We start from the raw sequence: 21662 nt of genomic DNA on the forward strand, positions 1-21662 counted from the left end.
AGCCCGTGCGCTGATTGGGCGAGGCCGCGTCACGTGACGGCCCGCCTCGGGAACAGGCCAGCGCCGGGAGCATCCTCGCGAGAGCCGAGGCTTCCATTCCTCCCATGGCTCCCCTATTGATATTCCCGCGGAGGGAGGGGGCTTCCTCTCGGCGGCCTGTCATTGGCCGAGAGGAGGCGCCCTGCGATTGGGGGTGGGAGGTGTCAAGCTGAGAGCTCGACACTGTGATTGGCTGAGCGCGTGGGATAGGTCGGTAGGAGGAGGGAGGACCAGGCTCTTACGTCACAATGAGGCGTTTTACGTAGGGCGACGGGTGACAACCTGAAGCTGCGATTTCGAGGAAGCCTGAAGTTGTGAGTTTATCCGAATTGGACATCGGCTGAATACAGCAACAGCAATTAAAATTACAAATTGCTTTTTATATGGCAATACAAATAAACTCTGGGCAGCGCTTCAGAAGCGTTACATACACAGTAAATAGAATCAGGGGGAATGAATGAAATGGATGTTTCTGATCTAGTCCTTAGGATTTTTGCACACGCTGTTTCCGTGCCTGGAAAACTCTCCGCAGCTCTTTTCCTGGCTAATTTCTACCTAACTTTCAGATCTTAGATCGACATCTCAGAGAAGCCTTTCCTCCCCTACCCCCAACAAAATGAAGTTCCTACAACGCTGTTCTTTTTCTTGAAGCAGTTACAACTTAGGTTTATTTACTACCGTATTATTTGATTCATGAATTAATTACTGTTTTTGCCATTAGCTCCATGAAGGGAGGAGTCATTCATCAGTATATGTCTAGGACCTATTCGTGACTGATACATTAGTAGATGCTCCATAAATATTTGAGTGATTGCATAAGTATCATTTGACTGGACTTTGTGATCACGTAGCTTAAAAGGCTGACACGGAACAGAGACCTTCAGAGTAAGTTTTCTCCAGCGCCAATTTAATCTCTCAAGCAGAGCAGAAGTGAGGAGAGAAGGCTGAAATTTAGCCCAGGTTTGAAATTCTATTGATTCTATAGGGCAGATAACTAAATGAGAATTGGTTGGAAGCAATGTGAAGAAATAGGGAATTTGGGGACACTGGGTGAGTCATGTATGAACCGTGAGGATGTGTTGTCTCCCTTCTCTGACATTCTGGCATTCTGCAATGGTTTAGACCAGTGCCCATCAGAATCACTCGGAGAGTTTTTCCAAACTGTTAGTAGTAGCCCCATCAGGATGTTTGGGAGGGAGGATGGGGCATGCGTATTCTGAAACAATCCTCTGATCTAGTCTAGTACCTTCTGTTGAGGCATTTGGAAAGTTCCAGCAAACTTCCGCTTCAGACAATCACCCAAATCTGTCAGAGATTTCAGCACTGAAGTTGCAAGCCTTTTAGCTCTAGTCACTTTCTTGTTCCTCTTTTGGGGTTCGTTTACTCATTCCGATTCATTATTAATTTCCAATTCATCCCAATATAATAGCAACTGATTAAAAAAATCAAGATCAAGAAACATCAATGTTAATCCGGGAAAGCTTCCTGGAAGAAGTGACATGCCAAGCAGCGTCCTCTTTTATGTGCAAAGGATGGGAGGGGGGGCAAGGATTGGGGAAGAATGTGCAAGAGAGGAACAACGTGAGCACAGGCCCATAGGCTCAGGGATCACAGATTACAGAAGAGGAAGAGAGACGAAGTCAGAAGGGTTGACAGATGCAAGCTTTGTAGGCCATGTTAGGAAGTTGGGAGTGTTTCTGAGGGCAGCAGGTGGACTTTAAAAACAGGAGACTAATGTGATCTGAACTGTGTTATAGAAGCATCTCTCTGGCTGCCTTGTAGCGGGGGGATTGGAGGGGAGAACCTGAAGGTGGGCACACCAGAGAGGAGGCTGCTGGAATGATCTGCGCGGGGCAGGGAGGACAGCAGGTGAAAGGAGGTAGAAGCCACACCTTGATTTGTGACTTGGGCAACTGAATAGATGAACACGGGACAGGGTTGCGGGGCGGTGGGAGGGACTAAACGCACCGAGGAATTGGGCATAGCTGAGAGTAGCAGACAGGTGTCTGCAGACTTGTCAACCCAGCCTCCCACCTGTCCAGAAACGTTTAAGCGCCCTTCGTAAGACGTTAGGACCACCTCCGGGACTCCAGGGGTCGCTGCGGCCGCCACGGCCTCTCTAGGCTCGCCCGGTCCACTCGCTGGCGGAGGCACAGCCCCCCGCCGGCAGGGGAAGTGCGCGTGCGCGCTCCGGCCGGCAGGGGGCGCGCGTGCGCAGACGGGGCCAGGGGGCGCGCGCGCGGGCCGGCCCCGGAAGTGTGCAGTTGCCATGTAATATCCTGGCCGCGCGGGCGCGCGAGGGGCAGAGGCGGCGCCGGGGCGGGCGCGGAGCGAGCGACAGGGCGGCCGAGGCGGCGCGCGGGGGGTCGGCGGCGCTTGCGCGGTCGCTCCGCTTCGCGGGGTCCGGGCGGGAGGCCCGACGGCGGCAGGCAGCATGTCGGTGGCGGGGCTGAAGAAGCAGTTCTACAAGGCGAGCCAGGTGAGCGGAGGCCGAGGCGGGGACCCCGGGCGGCCCGCAGCTGGGGGCCAGGCCCGACCCGGCTCTGGCTCCGGAGGGGGCCGAGGGCGCCGAGCGGGCGGCGTTGGCACGTGTCCCCCGCGGAGTGGGGAGAGCCCAGGAGGGACGGGGGCTGCGTGCGAGGTGGCCCGGGCCCTGCCCGCCCTGTGGGCTCCAGTCTCCTCGGGAAGGGTGGGCAGACCCCTGGGAGGGGCAGAGATGCCCCTGGGGGGGGACCCGGGACGGGGACCCCTCTCCGCCTTTGCTCCCCTCTAACAGGGCCGCGGGGGGCGGGGGGGAGCGGAGGGAGAGAAGGGGAAGAAACAGTCTCGAGGCTGTCGACACAGGACTCTTGCCTGAGAGCTTAGAGGAAGGGAGCATTCGTCTCCGGAGCAGTTCTTTAAAGCGAAAAAGAAAGCTGTCGATGGACCCAGTACAAAGTTGAAAGGTTAGCGTGAAAACTCAAGTGTCCCACTCCAGTCCCGCAAGCATCCAGTCCGTCTCCCCACAGACAAGGACGGTCACCGACGACTTGGGTCTCTCTGCAAAGATCCGGTACACCTTTCCTTTAAAAACACTCCTAGTGGTGACATAGCCCACACGGTCCTGGGTGCTTTGTGTTTGTTGTTAAACGTGTCTCGGAGATCACACTGGAGCTGGAATTCGACCCCTCGGGTCATTCTCGGGGGTGGGGGGGGGGCGCCTGTTGAGTGGCATCCTTGGCCCCCCCCCGTTGCGCTCCGGGAGGGCCCCCCCCCCACCCCTGTCGCGGTCGTGACAACCACAGATGTCCGGTGGCTGCCAAATGTCCCTGGGGGGAACCCTCTCCCTTCCCCTACCCCCAGGGCTCCTGCACTAGAGCGTGCTCCCAGAGCTTCTTACATGTTTTTATGAGTATGTGGTCTTAGATTTCACGAAGTGTACCCAGATTTATTTAACCAGTCCGTCTCATGATGGATGTTGGTTTCCAGCAGTTTCCTGCTGCAAACACCACTACCACAGATAGCCAGTGAGTATCTTTGCTCACCAGTGGGATTGGTTTTACAGGATAAATTCTCAGAAGCGGAACGCTGAATCTAAGAATATCTGCATTTTCCCTGTGTTTCCGACAGCTCAGGCCCTGTTCCTCATGAATCTGGTGAAAGCTGTGGGTCCACCCTGCAGAAAACTGGGCAGGTGCAGAATTCGGTTTATAATTTTAGATCCGAGAAGCCCCAGATTCCTTGAATCCTGTCGGTCCCCGCATCCCAGGTTAAGAACCATGGGTGTGGAGTTTGTGTGGATAGATTCACGGAGGAATGAGCGGTGATCCTAGAAGTTGTTTGGGCCGTGCTGGCCAGCCAAGCTGTCCCCACAGTTTGGAGAGGGCCAGTGGGAGGGAAGAGAGGTAAGTCCCCGGTAGCACACAGCTGGGACCTTTTACGCTTTAAGGGAAAAAGTAATGACCTTCCTGGTTGTCTGGTGCTAAAGATATTTGGGGTCTATGTCTCGACTCCAGATGATGGCTAAACCCTGGAGGAAGAGAGACGTAATCCAGAGGGACTTAGGATCATTGCTGACACTACAGCTCTTTGCCTCAGGAGGATGCACTTGAGTGACCTGGCCCTGGGTTAGACCCCTGCCCAGCAGGCCCAGACCCCCACGTGCTTGACGGAGCACCTTGAAGTGCTGCCCAGTAACTTGGACCCTGTGTGGTCCGGCCTGCAGGAACGATGTCTCTGTAGGTCTTGGAAGAATTCCTGGGCCACTTTTTTTTTTTTTTTTTTTTGAGGAAGATTAACCATGAGCTAACGTCTGCTGCCAATCCTCCTTTTTATTTATTTATTTTTTTGCTGAAGAAGATAGGCCCTGAGCTAACATCTATGCCCATCTCTATTTTTTATATGTGGGACGCCTGCCAGAGCATAGCTTGATAAGTGGTGCATAGGTCTGCGCCTGGGATCTGAACCGGCAAGCCCAGGGCCTCGAAAGCGGAGCGCGTGAACTTAACTGCTCTGCCACCAGGCTCCTGAGCCACTTTGTACCCTCACCTAGACAGATCTCTGGAAGCCCTCCCCTCCACACCCCACCTATGAGGGCCCATGCTGGTGGCTCGTACCATCCCCAGCGGACACGCCCCGCTGAAGGAAGCAGCTGGCACCCTTGGGTGGGCCACCGGGGCATTTTCTCTCTGGGAAGCAGAATGGCCTGCGTTCAGATCCATGAAAAGCGCCTGGAAACCTGGAAAGCGCCGTGCAGCGTGAGCTGGTGGTTCAGCTTAATTTCTTATCAGCACGTTCCGAGGCCTAGCCCCAAAGCATTGCTGCGGTGGCCACATCCTATCGGAGAGCGGGCGTCTTGGCCGCCGTCTCAGCTCTGTGTTGAGTTGTGCTCTCAGGAGTCGCCCTGGCTGTGCTCCCTTCTCTTCTGCACTAGTTTCCACAGGCCTCCAGCAGCTCCCTTGTTTATCTGGACGTGTCCATCTCTGTGTGCGTTTCTCTTCTCGTCCATAGGAAGACTGCTTACATCCTCTGCTGTGCCCTCGGAGCATGGTCATCTGTTCAAGAGAACTGTGTCTTGTGTACTAATAATTAGTATTTACTCAGTTTCCACCATGTGAACAGGCAGTGTGCCTGACACCGGTCGGTCTCAACTGGCCTCTTCTCTGGCCTAAGCGTAAACGCACTCCCCTTTTTACACAAAACGGTTGGGGGGCATTTATCTTCCTATAGAACAGTGATTCTCAAGGCCGGTTCCACCTCTCCAGGGGACGTTGGCAATATCTGGAGACATTTCTGCTTGTCACAGCTTGGTGGATTGCGACTAGGATGTTGCCGGTGGAGGCCAGGGGCAGCTCAGCATCCTGGAGCATGCCAGGCAGCCCCCCACAACCGCAAATTACCTGGCCCCGAAGGCCGGTAGCGCCGAGGTTGGGAAACGCTGCTTTAAGGTTTGAGGAAAGTGAAGACAATTATACCGAAACAAAACAGAACAAAAATCCCTCCTGGGCCATTCTTGTGGTAGCTGCCTGCTTCTGCTAGTTTTCAAAACACACATAACCAGAGATACACAGAGGGCCACATACGTGAAACTCAGCATCCACACCCCAAGACCCCTCCCAGGCCTTTGGGAGATCCCCAGAGTGTCTTGTAGCATCTGGTATTTTTAAGAAGGTGTAATCTTTTACCAGGGCTTCTCAGTCAGGGGTTACTAACCCTTCCCTCTCCTCTCTCCACCGCACCCCCGCGCCCCGCCCCGCCCCAGGACATTTGGCAATGTCTGAGACGGTTTTGGGTTGTCATAACTTGGGGAGAGGATGCTACTGGCTTCAGGTGGTTAGAGGCCAGGGGCGGTTGCTAAACATCCCACAGCACACAGAGCAGCTTCCCCACAACGAACAATTACCCGGTCCCAAATAGCAGGAGCACCCAGGCCGAGACACCCGGCTTTGAATCAGTTTCTTGATTTCAAAGACTTCTATCAGTGTCGTTTCTAAATTGAGAAATCGAGGCCAGGTGGAGGGGCGAGAGCGAACCGGGAATAGAGATGCCTGGTTTCTAGCAGGTGAGCCCGCGATATTAACCTATTAACAGAACGGTTCTCGTCTCCCCCATGATGCGAGTAACCAGCCAAGTACCAGTATCCGGCGTGTGCTGGCAAATTCTACCCCCCTTCGTCTCGAGGAAACTTTCAGGTCTTGTTTAAAATCAGTTTGGGTGTGAGTGGGAGGTTGGTGACGTTTTATTTCCTATTCTGAACTGGCCAGTGACTGGCTGAGGGCCTGGGCTGAGGAAAGTGGAAGAATCTATAGAGGAAAACAGTAAAAGAAATGGGCGTCTGTCTCGGGCCCATCGTTCCGTCCCCTCCGTCCTGCCGGTGTGGCGCCCACACCCTCAGTAGCCATCTGGTATTTAGGCATGTCTAGACTTTGGGGGAGGGGGCTTTTGAGAGTATTTCTGGGGAACTGAGGAGGGTAGAAGGAACCCGCTGGTGAGACCCAGGCTGCAAAGTTCACTTCCCATTGTGGTGTGTGTTTGGGTGACTTTAATTTCTAGACCTGAACTGCTAGATGATTTCCTGATAATTCTTGCAGCCGCCCGGTGGAGATTGGAGAGTGTAACTAAGGATGGAGCTGGCAGCCGCCTGGAATGCTCGCCTGACCTTTTTTTTTTTTTTTTTTTTGCCTGAAAGGAGGGAGAGAGTTTGCACTGAAAGATTGATTCCCTCTGAGCTAGGAGGGGAATTCACGCCCGCCATATCCCATAGCTTTGAAGTTGGCTGGATGCTCGCTAGGCCCTGGGTGTGTGCCGAGGAGGCAGGCTCAAACTTCCTGTGAGAGGCGGAGGGTGGGGTGGGGGGGGGGGGGGGACCCAGGACCCCGACCTGTTAGAGTAAGCAGTAACTGGGGGCGGTGGCTCGCGTTCTGGAACGTCCCCAGATTCTGCTTGCTCTGACCTATTTTTTAAACCTCGTTCTGTGGAATCGTGCCTTTGATCGCCTAGCAAAGTGCCTGTTAAGTAATAAACACAGAATGATCTTAAGATACAAAAATCCGTAAGCTCTCCGCCTCAGCATGAAAACAAGTGTGGAACCCGTGCGCTGGGAAGGATAGGCGACGGGTGAGGTGTGGAGAGAGGGTTGCCGGCCCCAGGCCCTTGAGCTCGGCAGCTGCAGCCTGACCTCCAGAAGACCATCTGCCTTGGGGCAGTGGAGGGGCCGTCGTGATGTCCATGCATGATGGGAACCGGGTTAAATCTCCACTTACAGGAAGCCACTCTGCTGTCTCGTTCTAGAAGATCCTTGAACTAGCAGCGTCCCTGCGGGCCCCCGGGCAGAGGTGTTCCCATCCCGCTCCGTCAGTGGACAGGCTGGGTCGCTCTCCTGCCTTAGCTTTCCCTCACCAGCTTGTTGGGTGGGGTAACCCGTCTGGACTCTGGAGCTACAAGAAGCCTTGAGCCTGCCCTTCCCCAAGGAACCGGGGGCCTCCTTAAACCCCGCCGCTCCCAGGGCTGTCTGGGAACCAGGCTAACCCCACCTCCCATGAAGGACCCCCTGTGTGCCATGCCCAGGGCGCTCCGTCGCCAAGCAGCATCCTGCGCCTTCTTGTTATTAACAAACCAGGACTAAGGGGTCACCGTGTTCTGATTGTGCCACCCCGTGACAGCCGTAAATTAAGCCAAAAGTTCACCTCTGACTCAGAGTCCTGTGTTTATTGAAGACCAGTCGAGCCGTGCGAGCTAATCGTCCTGTTCATCTGGGTGCGTCCTAATGCAAAGCCGTAGGATACTTAATTATATTCCGTGGGCCACTTAATAACAGCTCGTGAGGTTAGGAGTTTCCCCTTGGCTCCCTGCTCAGTTTCAGAAATTGGGGCCTGTCCTACTTGGGAGGCCCAGGACTCTCGAAGACTTAGCAAATGAACAGAGAGAGGGTGCCGCCACCCACCCCCCACCCACCCAGCCTTCCCTTCGGGGAGCCGCATCTGGGCACTGCTACCCTTGGGGGCCCGAGCTGGTTTGTCCTTCAGCTGTCTGTACACGCATCTGCTCGCTTCATCTGCTCGCTTTCTTCCCTGGAGGAAGGACTTCCCGCTTGCGGCCGGTTGCCTCTGGCACAGGTGCCCATGCCCTTTGACCCTGGGACATAGGCTGGTTGGTCCTGCCCTGGCCCCTGTCACAGCCCTTCTCCTCAATTGTTACCAATAGTTTGAAGTGATCCAATCTGGGGAAACCTGGTTTTTTAATTTGGGGGGTGCAGCCAACTTCTCCATAGGATTTTGGAGGCCACTGCGTTTTGGGTGCTATGGGGGGCCGGCTGGGGAGTGGGGGGAGGAGAGGCAAATTGTCTTCGCTGTCTGATTTCCCAGGCAGGTGAGCTTTCTGAGCCTTCGGGGGGGCTTGACGTGGAAGCTTCCAGACCACAGGGCTCTTTTGCCCCAGGGGGTTAGGAACGCGCCTTGAGGGGGCTTCACCCTGCGCTCAAACCCTGATGGCGTCTACGTGCCTGGTGAAGTGTTGGGGGCGGCTTTTCCGGTTCTTTTTCAAAGCTGTCCTTGGAAAGCTGGGTGGAAGGATGTGTCAGGCTGTAGCCCCAGCTGGTTGCTCTCTTCCCCCCCCTCCTGCCCCTCCCTGCCCTCCCCCCCTTCCCAGGGCTGGATTTCGCAGGCTCTTCTGAGCACTGCAGTTTGGGGCCTTTCTGCCCGTTTCCTGTTAGGCAGTAACCAGGGCTCTGAGGACGCAGGCTCCCAGGGGCCTCGTCCCTCTTTTCCACTCAGCTCCTAGAAAAACCTGCTGACTGGGCCTCGGGAGCGGGGTCACTCGGAGCTCCGGCCACAGCAGGAAGACAGATGCTCGATTTCCTCCGAAGGGCCTGACTCAGCATCCGCCCGCAGCCCAGCCCACGTCGGGAAGCCTGCCTGGCTGCCCGGCTTCCACACCTGGGCGCCGAGGCCTCCAGCGGGCTCCGTGGCCCTCGCCAGGCAGGAGATGCTGTCGTAGCCAAACCATCTGAGATGCCCACCTGGTGGGGGAGGGGCAGGCGGGTCGCTCTCCCCGTGCTGGGCACCCCTTTCTGCCCTTGGCTCGGTGAGCACGTGTCCCCCTCCCCGTGTCCCTTCTGCCCTTCCACATGGTCTTCTGGCCCCTGTCCCTCAGTCCCCACGTTCACAGAGGAGGCGCCTTCCCCGGGGAGGACTGAGATGGACCTGGGTGACAATGGTGTTGTCTTTGTTGCTGGATTAGAAGCTCCTTGTGGGCAGGGCCCGTGTTTTCTGCCCAGTGCTATGTGCCCAGTGTGGAGCCTCGCCCAGGCCTGGCCCAGGAACTCAGTACATATTGGACGGATGGAGGGACGTGTGCCCCTGCATGCGAGTGAGCAAATCTCGGCGTCGTGGGCTGTGAGTGTAAGAGTGGAGCAGTTTCGTAAGCACGCCCACAGGGAGCAGGGCCCGGGACACGCGCTGTGACCGGCCCTGGCTGACCTGGGGTGCCGTTGGAGCCCCACCCTGGCGTCCAGCACCTTCTGGGGCCCCCGCCCTGGGCCTGGCTTTAATACCCAGCTTCCCCCTTCGCGGGCAGCACGCTCGAGTCTGACCGGTCTGCTCGGCCCGCCTGGCCGGGTACCTTCCTGCCTCCTCTGATCTCCTCCCCGCCCAGCCCGGTCCCTCCGTCCCCTTCCTGCTGGTCCTCTGATGCCCCGTGTGTACCTCCCTTTATCCTGGCCATCTCCCCTGACCACCCACTGAAGGACGTCTCCACCCTTGGAGCATCTGGCCCAGTGGCTTCCCGCCCACGGGCCGCATGCCAAGCTCGGCTTCTCATGGAACGTGCTTTTCTTCTCTTCAGATGCAAGCTCCTGAGGGGGTGACAGGCCCGGGGCCCCCTGGGTCAGGGCTTGCTGACTGTGGCATCAGAAATGGTGGGCTCTTTCTCAGAGTGGGAGTGGGCTGTCCGGGGACAGGGCGTCCTGCAGTGTCCCTCGGGTTGGCTTGGCACCAGCCCCTGCCTGGCTTCTGCTCAGGCCCTGGCGGAACCAGGGAAGTGGGGCGGCTGGCAAGGCCTCGGAGGGATCGGTCGGAACAGGCCCGACTGGTTGAAACAGTAACTCAGAGCTCAGAGCTTGTACCCTCCGCCTTCGGCTCTGCCTCGAGAACTCCAGGGGCTGTGTCCCAGATGGACCTGCACTTGGCTGGGCCAGAGGGGCCTGACCCGTGTCACGGGCAGTCTCTGTCACCTGGACGCTGCGGCCAGGCTGAAACTGACCCAGAGGTGCCCGGCCTGCCCTCGACTCCGCCTCCCCAAGCCGGCCCCCTCCCCGGCCTCCCCAGGCCCGGGGGACTTCTGAGACGTGAGCAGTGGTGGCCCTGCTCCCTGTCCCAGCTGCCTGCGTGCCTGGCTACCCCTTTCCCTCCTCTCTCCTTCCCTCCACGGCCTGCCAGCTCTCTCTCCCCCTCCTCCTCCTGCTTGTCCCGGTTGGTTCTCTCTGGGCCTCCCATTCTGCCTCTGGGCCTTCTCCCTCCAGGACCTCACTTACCTCCCCAGCCCCTACCCCCCTCGTGCCCCTGTCCTCCAGACCTGCATCCCTGATCCCGGTCACGGCACCGGGACATGCCCCTCCCAGCCCCCCTAGATGGTGGTCCCCAGGTGCCCCGCTGGTATTGAAATGCAGCAAGCTCCTGCTCACCTGCCAACCACCTTCCCGTCCTCCCTGCAGGCCCGGGGAGCTCCGCACCGGGCCCGGCTCCCTCCCCCACCTTCCCCACCGTGTATGAATACCGCGACCAGGCTCGTCACCTACTCCTGTCCTTTGGCTGGAATCAGTGAATTAACTTGCCTTTTTCCCTTTTAAATTGGCTTTTAAGGTTTATTTAAAGGGATCTGGATGCCGCTCTTTGCTCTGGAGTGTAGTCACTGGACCGCCAGATGCGGCAGGAGCGAAGCAGTGTAATTGGTTCTCACTGGAAACCTCGCCCCTGTTCCTTCTCCTTAAAGAGTTGTGGCGACTGTCACAGTGCCCCCCCCGGAAGCTTCTCCAGCCCCGATAAGGAGCGTCGAAAGAGCATTGCAGCAGGAGTCATGTCCTGCCCTGCGCTGTGTCACCTCCCTGCGCTGGGGGACGCGGCGCCCCCTGCCATGCCCCTCCCCGCTGCCACGCAGAAGCGGGAAGTCCTGTGGACGTGCATTAAGGCACGGAAGACAGAGCCTTGGTGGTGGGTGGGTTTCCTGGGTGTCTGGGGAGAGGCAGGACAGGGACAGGCACCGCTGAGCCGATTTCTTAGTCCCCAGACAGCGCCTTGGCCCGTAGTTTCGAGCTCTGCTGCCGGCACCCCCGGCCAGCCCCACCCTGGCTGAAGCGGACAGCTGACCAAGGACCTGGGCCTCAGCCCCGGAGGGAGCGGAGGCTCGCATCCTTAGGAAGCCCCCAGAAAGGAAACTGGCACCTTCTGGCCCTTTTGGCCCCCAAGGCATCCCGTCACCCCCTGCCACCCGCCTTGCAGCCTGAGGCCCCATGGCTGCCTCGGGCAGACGGGCAGGCGTCCATCTGCCCGGCAGCCTCAGCCCATCAGAGCTGTGATTGTCTGAAGGCGGCGGGCGGCTGCGGCCCATCAAGGCCGGCCTTTGTGGTTCAGAGGGGCAGCGAGGGAGCGCCAGGATTCCTCCATCCCCTGACCCTGCCTTTATCTCTCTCCCGGGGCCAGAGGCCGAGAATCCTTGCTATGTGGCAGTCTTGTTTCTTGCTGCCCCGTGAGTCAGTTTCGCCCTCGAGGAGTCTTTGAGCCACAGCTCCCCGCTGGTGGCCAGTGGGTGATGGGTGGCCTCCCCCGGCGCGGGCCCGTGGACCTCATGGATGAGAAGTCCGCTAGTTGAGCAGCTCGGGGAGAAGGCCCTCCTGCCCCTCTGTGTCCAGGAGCCCACGCGGCGTGGCCAGGCCTGCAGGAGGGGCGGCCTTTCTCCAGGAGGAGTCTCCCCTTAGCTGGGCACCGCGCGCTCGCTGGGCCTGCCCGCCAGTTGGTCATGAAGGGGCACGTCCCTTTTCAGGCCCCTGAAGTTTGTGTTAGTGTCTCAGACATAGAAAGAGACTTCAAGAATGGCCAGCTGGTAGCCAGGGGCCCACAAGAACTTAAAGGCGGGCAGCACAGTTAGAGTGGGGGCCGCCTCCCGTACCCCTCCCCACACGCGAGTTTGTCACTGAGAAACGACAGCAGGGTTGTGCAAGGTGCCCGCTCACGTGAACGGGATCACATGGTGTTTGTGTGTGTCACCTCCTGCTTTGCGCAGCGCTGTGCGTTAGTTCACGCTCACACGTGTGGCCCTAGCTGCTTTGCACAGCTCTGTAGCCGCCTTTTGAGCAATTATACCGCGGATGGTGCATTTCCGTCCCCCGCTGGTGGACATTCGGGAGGTTTCCAAGTTCTCGCTCTTTCAAACAGTGTGGCAGTGCGCCGTCCTGTCAATGTCCCCGGGGGCATTGGAGTTTCTCTAGAGCCATCCCTTGTTTGATGTAACCGTATAGGTTTGCAGTGGTGCCAGCCTGGAAAAAACAGCCTGTTTGATATGCGAGACCCGAAGTCCTGGACGCAGAGCTGGTGGAACCTGTGACCGTGTTACCTTACTTGGCAAAAGGGATTAAGAGCATGGACTGGAGGGGCCGGCCTGGGGGCGCAGCGGTTAGGTGCACACGTTCCGCTTCGGTGGCCCGGGGTTCGCTGGTTCGGATCCCGGGTGCGGACATGGCACTGCTTGTCAAGCCATGCTGTGGTAGGCGTCCCATGTATAAAGTAGAGGAAGATGGGCATGGATGTTAGCTCAGGGCCAGTCTTCGTCGGCAAAAAGAGGAGGATTGGCGGCAGTTAGCTCAGGGCTAATCCTCCTCAAAGAAATAAAAGAACAGGGACTGGAGATGGAGAGACCATCCCGGATGATCCGGGTGGGCCCAGTCTAATCAGAAGGGCCCGTCCAGGTGCGATCCTCTCCCTGCTGTGGTCAGTGGGAGATGGCACTGTGGAGGGACCCGGAGAGAAGGCAGCAGGCTGGGCCTGCCTTTGCTGGCTTTGAAGACGGAGGGAGGGGCCACGAGCCCAGGAATGTGGGCGGCCTCTGGAAGCCTGAAAAGGCAGGAAAGCCCCTGAAGGCCTTTGGAACTCCCAGAAAGGAACGCGGCCCTGCCAGCACCTTGCCCTTAGCCCGGCAAGACCGAGTCTGACTCCTGACCCCTTCGAGACCTTCGTGTTGTTCTAAAGTCGTGCTGTCTGCTGTTTTGTGTTAGGAAATTTGCGTTGTTCTAAGTCACTGGGTTTGTGGTAATTTGTTAGAACAGTTGTAGGCAACGTGTGGGGTCCGCCCCTTAAAGCCTCTCCCATCGGATGCAGGTTTTCGGCTCAGGCTGTGGGGCGGGTGCTCACGCACACGTGCGCCTCACCCTCCATTAGCTCTCGACTCGCGTTAACAGGGACGTCAGCGGGAGAATAGGGCCGGCGCGGTGCCAAGTTGGCCTGTGGGTCGCTGTGCTGGGAGCAGGCCTCCCGCCCGTCCCCTTCAGTCACCGTGCCCTGTGGAGCAATCGGGAACTCCGAGAGAGCCGTCCCCTGCTTCCTGGACCCCACCTTGGTGACCTCAGAGCTGGTGACTGATACTCCACTGCCGCTGCTGACCGTGAATTTGGAAACCGGCTCTGGGTTCGGGTTTTACGCAGAGAAAACAGCGTTGCCCGTCTGAGCCTCGGGAAGCCCACAGCCGGGCCCCGACCGGCGTTGGTCTCACCCACTGGGTGGGAAGGTGGGCAGCTCTCTGGTCTGGCAGCTGTTCCTTCCATCCTGCCCTCTGCTGGCGGCCCCATGTCTTCTCACAGACACGTCACCACCCCGTCCCGGGCATCTGTTTCCAAGCCGGCCTTCGGTTCCTCTGTGCTCTGCGTTGTGCAGACCCCTGTGTCCCCTTGCTCTGCCTGTCCTCATGTCGTGTCCCTGTCTCCTTCCTGCGTCTAGATTCAGCCCATCCTTCAGAGCCATGTCCAGGGTCGTCTGCTTGTGGAGACAGTAGCTTCTCCCCATTGGTCCCTTGTCATAGGACCTTGTATCATTTCTTTGTGGGCTTATATTATTCATGCTTTTTTCCCTCTGCTGTACTTGGCGCACAGGAATAATAAATATTTGTTGAATGAATAAGGGCAATGATCTTGAAAGGGGGGATCTGGCCATCTGACTTTCACCCCAAACGTTCGGCCCCATCCCGAGAGAGCGGATCGGCTCAGGGCAGGAGAACGTCCCAAACACGCACAGTGGCCGAGTGATCGAAATGGGGCCCATGTGCCAACGCAGGGTCCCATGAGGTTCGCCCTGTAGGGAGAACCCCGGGATGATTCACAAGGAGGTGACCTGGACGTTGGCCGTGAATTTGGACGGAGGAAGGAGAAAGGAAAAGACGACGCAGGGTTTCCTAGGCAGGCAGCCGTGGCGAGGCCTCCGGGTTGCCGGCCCGCCCTGCTGTGTTCCCAACCCCCGTCCAGGGGCCCAGACACCGTCTGTCTGGGGTCAGTCCTTCCAGGGGCGCGGGAGCCGCCCTGGCTCCTAGACTGCCATCCTCGGCTGGAGAGGGGTTTGGATATTCTTAGGGCTCCTGGCTCCGAAAGTGGCCACACCAGACGTGTATCACACGGTGACAACAGAGAAACAAGACCTGGGAGGAGGGCGGCCAGGCCAGGGAGCGGGGCTGCTTGCCTCCTGCAAAAATAAGAATAAATACTAAAAGGCCTTGCTGAGAGTGCCTTGACTCAGCAGTGCGCAGCTGTCTGTGGCCATCAAAGCCACTCTGAGGCCCGCGGGGTCTTCGTCACCTGCCTTGAAAGGAGTGGGGAACCGTCGTCAGACCTGGAGGGCCTTTGGAGTGTAATGAAACGCTTAGCGCGTCCTGTCCTGATGGCAGCTGATGTGGCGCAGACCCGGGAGAGCGGGGCTGACCTATTCGGTGCAGTCACTGAAACACAGATGCAGCAAGACCCCCCGTAAGTCCCTCACGCACAGAGCGTGAGCGTGGCTTCCTGGAGGAGGTGTGCACCCTGGCACCATCTGGAAGGGTGGGGGGTGAGTACTCGAGGCGGAGAGGGGGTATGGCGGGGCGGACTCGAGTTAGCCGGGCTGGAGCGCAGAAAGCCGTGGGTGTTCAGGGACGGCTGGGGGCCGGTCGGTTGTCTGGATAGAAGCAGGAGGACGAGGGGCAGCCGGGGCACCATCGTGGTGGCCCAGGTGGTGACAGGGTGGCAGCTGTGCACCGGGTGCTGTTCTCGATGGGCACAGGGGCTCCTCCCCACCTGCCTTCAAACCGAGTCCTTTTACCTCTTGCCACCTTGTTCCTCCCCTCCCCCCAGTAGAGTTCTGTTCCCTCTTCAAGAGGGGTCTCCACGACGCCTCCACTCCAGAAACACCGCTGCCATCCTGCCCTGTTGTCCCGGCCACCGCAGGCCCCTGCTTCTGACCCTGGCCGGGCCCGGACCCTGCCTCAAGCTGCCTGCCTGGCCCACCCAGCCTCACTCCGTCCGTGGGGCGCTGTCCTGGCTTGTTCCTGAAGGACCAGTGCTCTCCCCTGGCTCCCGGCGGGGCCTGTGCCCACCCACACGGACTGCTTCGTATCTCAGCCGATACTGCCCGCCGCGCCCCCTGGGCCGGGCCCTGCACTGCTCTGCTTGCCCGGCCCCGCCGCCGGGGAGGTGGTGTCTGCGGATGGGGCATGTTTGGGGTGGGGAGGCGCGGCCATCCCGAGTGGCATTGCTGGAATGAAGAGGAGCCACCGGGGAGGAGAAAGGGCCCCTGAGGACGGCTCTTCCTGGTCGGTGGCCTGAGCTCGGTCCCAGGGAGCCTGCCAGGCCCCGGGGCTCGCCCATCCCTGGGTCACAAGTGGTGACATCGGTGAGTGTGTGTGCACATCCTGAGGAGGGAAAGGCCCACTGCTCCATTGGCTGCAGGGTGATGGCAGCTGAGGGACAGGAGCGGCTAGCGCCGCTGACCCTCCAGAACTGCCGCCGTGACCCCAGCAGCTCCCTCCTCGTAGGCCCGTCGATTTCCTCATCTGAGCTGAGATCCTTCCAGCCCGGGGCTCCAAGACCCACCTGGCCGTTCAGAAGGGCAGGCACCCTGGATGGGGCGGGGCGCAGACTAAGGGCGGCTGTGCAGGGTGACAGTGTCAACATCACCTCTCCCTGACTTGCCGCGTACCGACCCAGGATTGTGACCTGCCCAGGGGCTTCTGGTAGCCACACCTGAAGGAACTGGTCTCGGTGGCCTGAGTCAGCTGTCACTGCAGCCTGTCGTTGCCGCCCTGGTATAGCAGGCGAGCAGGGGAGCCCGGCGAGGTGCATTCCTGTGTGCGGGCTCGGAGCTCCTGCCCCAGCCGTGTCTGCCCCAGCTGGCCATCCTGGAGGACCCGGGCGCCCGCCCCTCCCCCTCCCCAGCTCCAGCCCAGCCTGTTTTCTGGTCACTTCCGTTTGGTCTTCAAAGCCTGTTTGCCCGTCAGCCTTCCTTTCTTGTGTCCTGTCCTCCAAACCGCAGACCCGTCGCTTTTATGGAGTTCCTGTTGATAAGAAACGGCCCGCCCGGGAGCAGGGTCCTCTGGCTGCGAGCCAGCCCCGGCCTGGCCGGCTCAGATTTGTCAGATTTGTTGTCTTGTGCAAATTTGTCAGATTTGTCAGATTTGAGGCCCTGACGCTCTGCTCTCTGGGGAGGGAGCTGCGGGCAGGCCGGGCCGAGAGCAGAGGGCTGGACTACAGCCTCCAGCCAGTGCCGGCCTTACCTGAACTGCCCATAGTGACAGAAGGCAAAGATGGGGCTACGGGGCCGCTGTCGTCCAGCCGGCTCCCCAGTCTGCTGCCCTCCCAGATTAGCCCCCGTGGAGGGGTGGGAGGAGGTCAGAGCCCCGTGAGGTGGTTCCTTCCATGGGCGCTTCCTGCGCCTGAGCTGCTGTTCCGAGTGTGGGTCCGGCAGGGACGGGGTGCTCCCCTGGCGTTCACAGTCTGGTGGCAGGAGGGCCGTAAGCAGACGGACAAACAATCCGAAAGCCTTGCAGGGGCCATGGGTGGGAGGCCGTGAGAGGGGCGAGTGGGGCAGGGGCTCTGAGGTGGGACGGAGGCGAGTGCCATGTGGAACAGAAGACACAGCCCGGGAGAGCCTGGTCCCGGGTGAGGTCCTAGAGGGACAGGGGCATGAGAGAGGAGGTGCCCGTAGTGTGATGGGAGAGGCAACCCAGTCACTGTCGCCTGGCGAGGGAGGCGGGCGATGGAGAACCAGGAGGGCTTCCTGGCAGAGGTGGCTTCTCCCTCATTAGGCCTTTACAAACGGAAGGGGGGTCTGGAGACGGGGGAGACGCAGCTGTCTTCCGAGAGGCGGGGGCTCCAGGCCTTTAGACTGGTCGGTCACCTCAGCTGGGGTACCTGTGGCCCCTCGTTGATGAGACTTGTGCCCAGGTGCCCACAGCCTCTTCGTTTCTGAAGCAGAGGTGGTCCTGGTGCCTCCTGCAGGCTGAGCAGCTCTGTGCCTCAAGGGATTGCCAAGCCCCATTTCCCCAGCTCTTCCTGAAGGGCCGCTCTTGCGTCAGCCCTACCACTGAGAAGATGAGTGTGCAGAAAGGCCTTATCATTTCTGCACACATGTGTGACACGCTGACTGTAGGCCGGGCGCCTCCCCCACCATGCACCCGGCACAGAGGCCTTGGGGGATTTATCGCCTCATTTGTTTGTGGGTTGGGTGTTTCTTTTTATGTTTTCATCTGAAATTGATTTTCCCGGTTGTGTGGCACGCACTCCTCCTGCCTGGTCCCCAAGATGAGACATTAAAACACACAAGGCTCATTTACACCGAGGCATTTTCACTCTGGCCAGAGTTCCCGATGGCGATTTGTTCCCAGTCATTGGTAAAGACCCTTGGCACAGCCGGCCAGGCTCAGGCCTGCTCCCAGGGGCCTGGGGTGTGGCCCCACCCTGGGCGGAGGGCAGGTTGCGGCCAAGTCCTGAGCGCCGCCCTCGGGCTCCCGCAGCCCCGGCCTGCTCTTAGGCAGCTCCCCCGGCTCCCCAGCCCCCTGCAGGCCTGGCCGGTCCTGGATTGAGGAAGCTCACCAGCACCATGCAGGGGCAGCCTGCGGAGCGGGGCGATCGGAGGCACTGGGGACCCGGTTACCCCTCCTGTCTGGCTTGGTGGCACACACGGTACGCTGCCTCGCCTTGGGCAAAGCATGGCCCCTCCTGGGGCCTTAGTTGTCCCGTTTATAAGGTGGAGGCGCCTGCCCAGAGGCTGCCCTTGGGCCAGGTGGTGCGGGAGGTCCTGGCTGCCTCCGTCCGTTCCTCTTGGCTTTTCAAGGGTGACAGAGGGCCGGCAGGTCCACAGAACAGTGTGATCTCTGCTGCGTCTCACAGAACACGAAAGGTGGGAATTTGCTGACCCCTTCTCAGCTCCAGCAGACTTGCCTGCCCGTCGGTGCCACAGCCAGGAGCCAGCCGTCCTCGGCACCCAGCGGGGCCCACTTCCTCCCCAGACTCTGCCGGTTAATGGGAACTGGTTAACCATGAGTGACAGCAGGGCGCACTTTTCATTAAGTGTTTCTGCTCCCTTTTGGGGAAACCCAACGTCTTGATGGAAACCCCAGGACCACCGATGGATTCTTGGGGTTGAACCTGGGCCAGCGCTCTGTTGTCATATGCAAGGAAACCGGGAAAGTCCCCAGAGGAGCCTGGACCAGGAGCGGTGGCACCCTGACCCCAGGCCACCGCCCCCCCCACGGGGTGTCAGGAAGGGGCTCAGGTCTGTGGCTTCTGGCCGGACGGGCTGCGAGGGGAACCCCCACCCATGGCCAGTGCTGGCCAGTCTGGGCACCACATGGGCTGACACTCGGCCCGCCCTGTCCCCCACCCTCCGCACGGGCCGCGTGCAGCTGGGGTGAGGCAGGGTGTGAGTTCCCTGTCACCCTGTCCCCAGGGCTGCTGAGTCACCTGGCGGGCAGCTGGGGGAAGGCACGTGGCTCAAGCAGAAAGGTGGGGCCGTGCTCCTATTTCGTCGTAGCTGGGCCCAGAGCAGCAGGCGAAGGCACCCCGCAAGCACCATGACTGCCCTGCCCCTCGATCGCCCTCCGAGGCCCTGTGGTCACAGCTCCCCCAGCCTCTGCAGCCTTGCCGTGCCTGCGTTTTGTTAGCCGCTCCCCTGGGAGGTGAGGAAGGGGCCGGGCACTGCCAGCACTCCGCTCCGACCCTTCCAGGAGCATGCCCTTTGTGGGCGGGGCCCTTCAGGGTGACTCCGGGTGGGGCCATGGGTCAGATGGTGCCCACCAAACCCCCGCAATGCGCTGGGCAGGGGCCAAAAGCAAGACCTGCGGGCTCCGTGCACCCTGGGAGCTTCCCATGGCTCCGGGGACACCGTGGTCGCACGGCACGCGGCATTAGAGGGCACAAGCGCTCCAGAGGCATGGGGACTCTAACAGGAGGTCACGCCGAGGCTGCGGCCTCGCACGTCCACGTAGGAGTCAGGCGTGAGCAGGACTGATGGCGGGTGGTGGGCAGCAGCCTGGGGGCCTGGAGAGGGCGCAGGCCCCGCTCGTGGAGGGTTCTGGATGGGAGGCCGCCCAGGGGTCCTGGGGAGAAACGAGGAGAGTCAGAGCCGGGGCGGGGACAAGCCTGGGCCAGCAGGGTGGAGGGGCTTCCGGGGGGCACAGGGGCCCTTGTGAAGGGCTCCAGGGTGCGTAGAGCCCACAGCACAGTCTGAGGTGTGGCAGCGGCGGGAGGGTGGGCCAGGCACTTTCAGGGGTCTGGCAGTGTCACTGTCCCCAAAGAAAAAGTCTTCCCCTCCTGGTGCCGAAGGAGCCACTCTCATGTCAGCCCTGGAGGAGGCTCAGGTGCTGGCGCTGGGGCCTCACCGCCTGCGGAGCGGGGTCAGGCCTTAGGACCCCGGTACATCTCGGGGAGCTTCGTCATCAGGCTCATGAGTGATTGTCTTCCCTCTGCCGGTGCCACTTCCTCTCCAGTCCCTTCCTTCTGATGGCCCGTTCCCACTTTGTCCCAGCGCCCGTGCGGCATCCAGCTCCAACTCTCGGGTGAAGCCACGTGCTTCGAGAGGATGGCCCCCTCGTTTGGACGGCGTGGCCAGGCAGTGGAGGGGCGGCCGGGGCTGCCCGGGGCCTTCAGCTCGCGCCTTTCCAGGTAGCATTTCTCTCCCCGCGCCAGCCCGGGAGCCCATTCCCAAGCTCGAGGCACCAGGCAGTCCTGAGAGGCACCGGTGCCGGGACGCGGGTGGCTGTGCCAGCCTGCGAGGGGACGGAAACGGCCAGCCATGCAGGAGGCATAAAACCACGGGGTGTAGACTGCGAGAGGCCAGGTCTGACCAAGGCCTCTCACCAGGCTCCTCTCCTCTGGCTGGGAAACCCCATAGCTGGCTTGTCCCCACAGCCTGGGGACCTGAGAGGTTCTGCTCCCGAGCCGGTATCCCAGCCACCAGCCCCAGGCCTCCCTCCCGCTGAGAGATCCCTGGCCATCCAAGGCCGCCCTCCTTTTGCTGCCAGCACTCAGTGCCCCGTGAACCCCTGACACACGGCGCACATGAGAAGTCGCTTCCGCGGCCTTTCCCTGATTGGCCCTTCTGCCGCCACGCTCACAGACTGCCCCTTAAGGAGCGTGCAGCCTTGATTGCTGCGAGGAGAGCAAATGTGTGCCCAGAGGCATGTGCCAGCAAATCCAGGGAAATCTCGGAATTCCCCGGCTGCCCAAGGCAGGCCTGACTTGTCAGGACACTTCCTTCCTTGACGGATTCCCAGTCAGCTCACAACTGGGTGTAAAGAGCTGTGAGGGGTCTGGTCTGTCCCCTGGCTGCCAGAGCCTTCTGTCCCCGTGCCCGCTGACCCATCCCCTCGGGCGAGGAGTGGATTTCTGCCCTCTGATTCCTCCACGTCGGGGACGAAGGGTCATGGGGCACAGCTGCTGTTCCGGCGGCCCCTCTCCCGAGCCCCTCAGGTGGCAGCCCAGCCCCACGACCCTGGCCTTTCCTCTCAGAGCCGCGTGGGCGCTTGGAGCAGCCTGGAACCGGAGCCCCAGCCCCGCCAGCCAGCGTTTCATGACCGAGCGGCTCAGGGGGGCCCAGGCTTTGGACGTCGTCCCGGGTATCCTGGTGACACGGGCCGCTGAAGGTTTCCAGCCCAGAACAGACACAGGGAGAGCAGGAGGCGTCAGGGTGGCTGGCGCACCCGGCACGCTGCCTCCCCAGGGGCCCGGGCGGAGAAAGAAGCCCCAAGATGGCCAGCGGCTTCCCGTCTCAGCCGGGCCACAGACTGGCCTGGGCTCTGCCCGTGTTGTGGACTCTGAGTCACAGGACAGAGACCGACCGGAAGGGAAACTATAGAGGGGGTTGCTCTAGGTGTGGGGCACTCGGCGCTCCAGACCTTAGGAGGCAGCAGGAGCAGAGTGGCAGTTGGAAGGGACCTAGAGGCGAACATGTCCATCCTTGTGTCCTTCCCTCCCTCCCTCTGCACCCGCAGCCATCATCCTCGTTTGGGAATTGCCCAGCCCTCCCTGGGATCACCAGTGGCCTTTCGGGGCCTCCCGTGTCCAGCATTCTGCACATGGGTCAAGCCGACGCCTCCCCGTGGCCCTCAGAGGACCCATGCCCTTCCGGCTGGGCCCTGCCATG

General features: G+C 60.2%; 1 protein-coding gene across 6 annotated transcripts in view; it reads left to right on the forward strand.

The window, feature by feature from the left end:
* The first annotated feature begins 2329 nt into the window (after positions 1 to 2329).
* Positions 2330 to 21662, forward strand: part of SH3GL1 (SH3 domain containing GRB2 like 1, endophilin A2) — a 29729-nt gene continuing 10396 nt past the window's right edge. The window contains exons 1-2 of one of the 6 annotated variants that reach the window (XM_046685003.1): positions 2393 to 2518; positions 2884 to 2984. Coding sequence is in view for 4 of the 6 variants with exons in the window: in XM_046685000.1 (XP_046540956.1) it covers positions 2474 to 2518 (45 nt within the window). In the remaining 2 variants the exon portion in view is untranslated. Of the gene's footprint in view, positions 2519 to 2883; positions 2985 to 4460; positions 6080 to 21662 lie in introns of those variants that run through there. The other 5 variants (XM_046685000.1, XM_046685004.1, XM_046685001.1 and 2 more) reach the window with 5 other exon arrangements.

Source organism: Equus quagga, chromosome 14 (assembly GCF_021613505.1).
Source record: "Equus quagga isolate Etosha38 chromosome 14, UCLA_HA_Equagga_1.0, whole genome shotgun sequence".
NCBI classification, from domain to species: domain Eukaryota; kingdom Metazoa; phylum Chordata; class Mammalia; order Perissodactyla; family Equidae; genus Equus; species Equus quagga.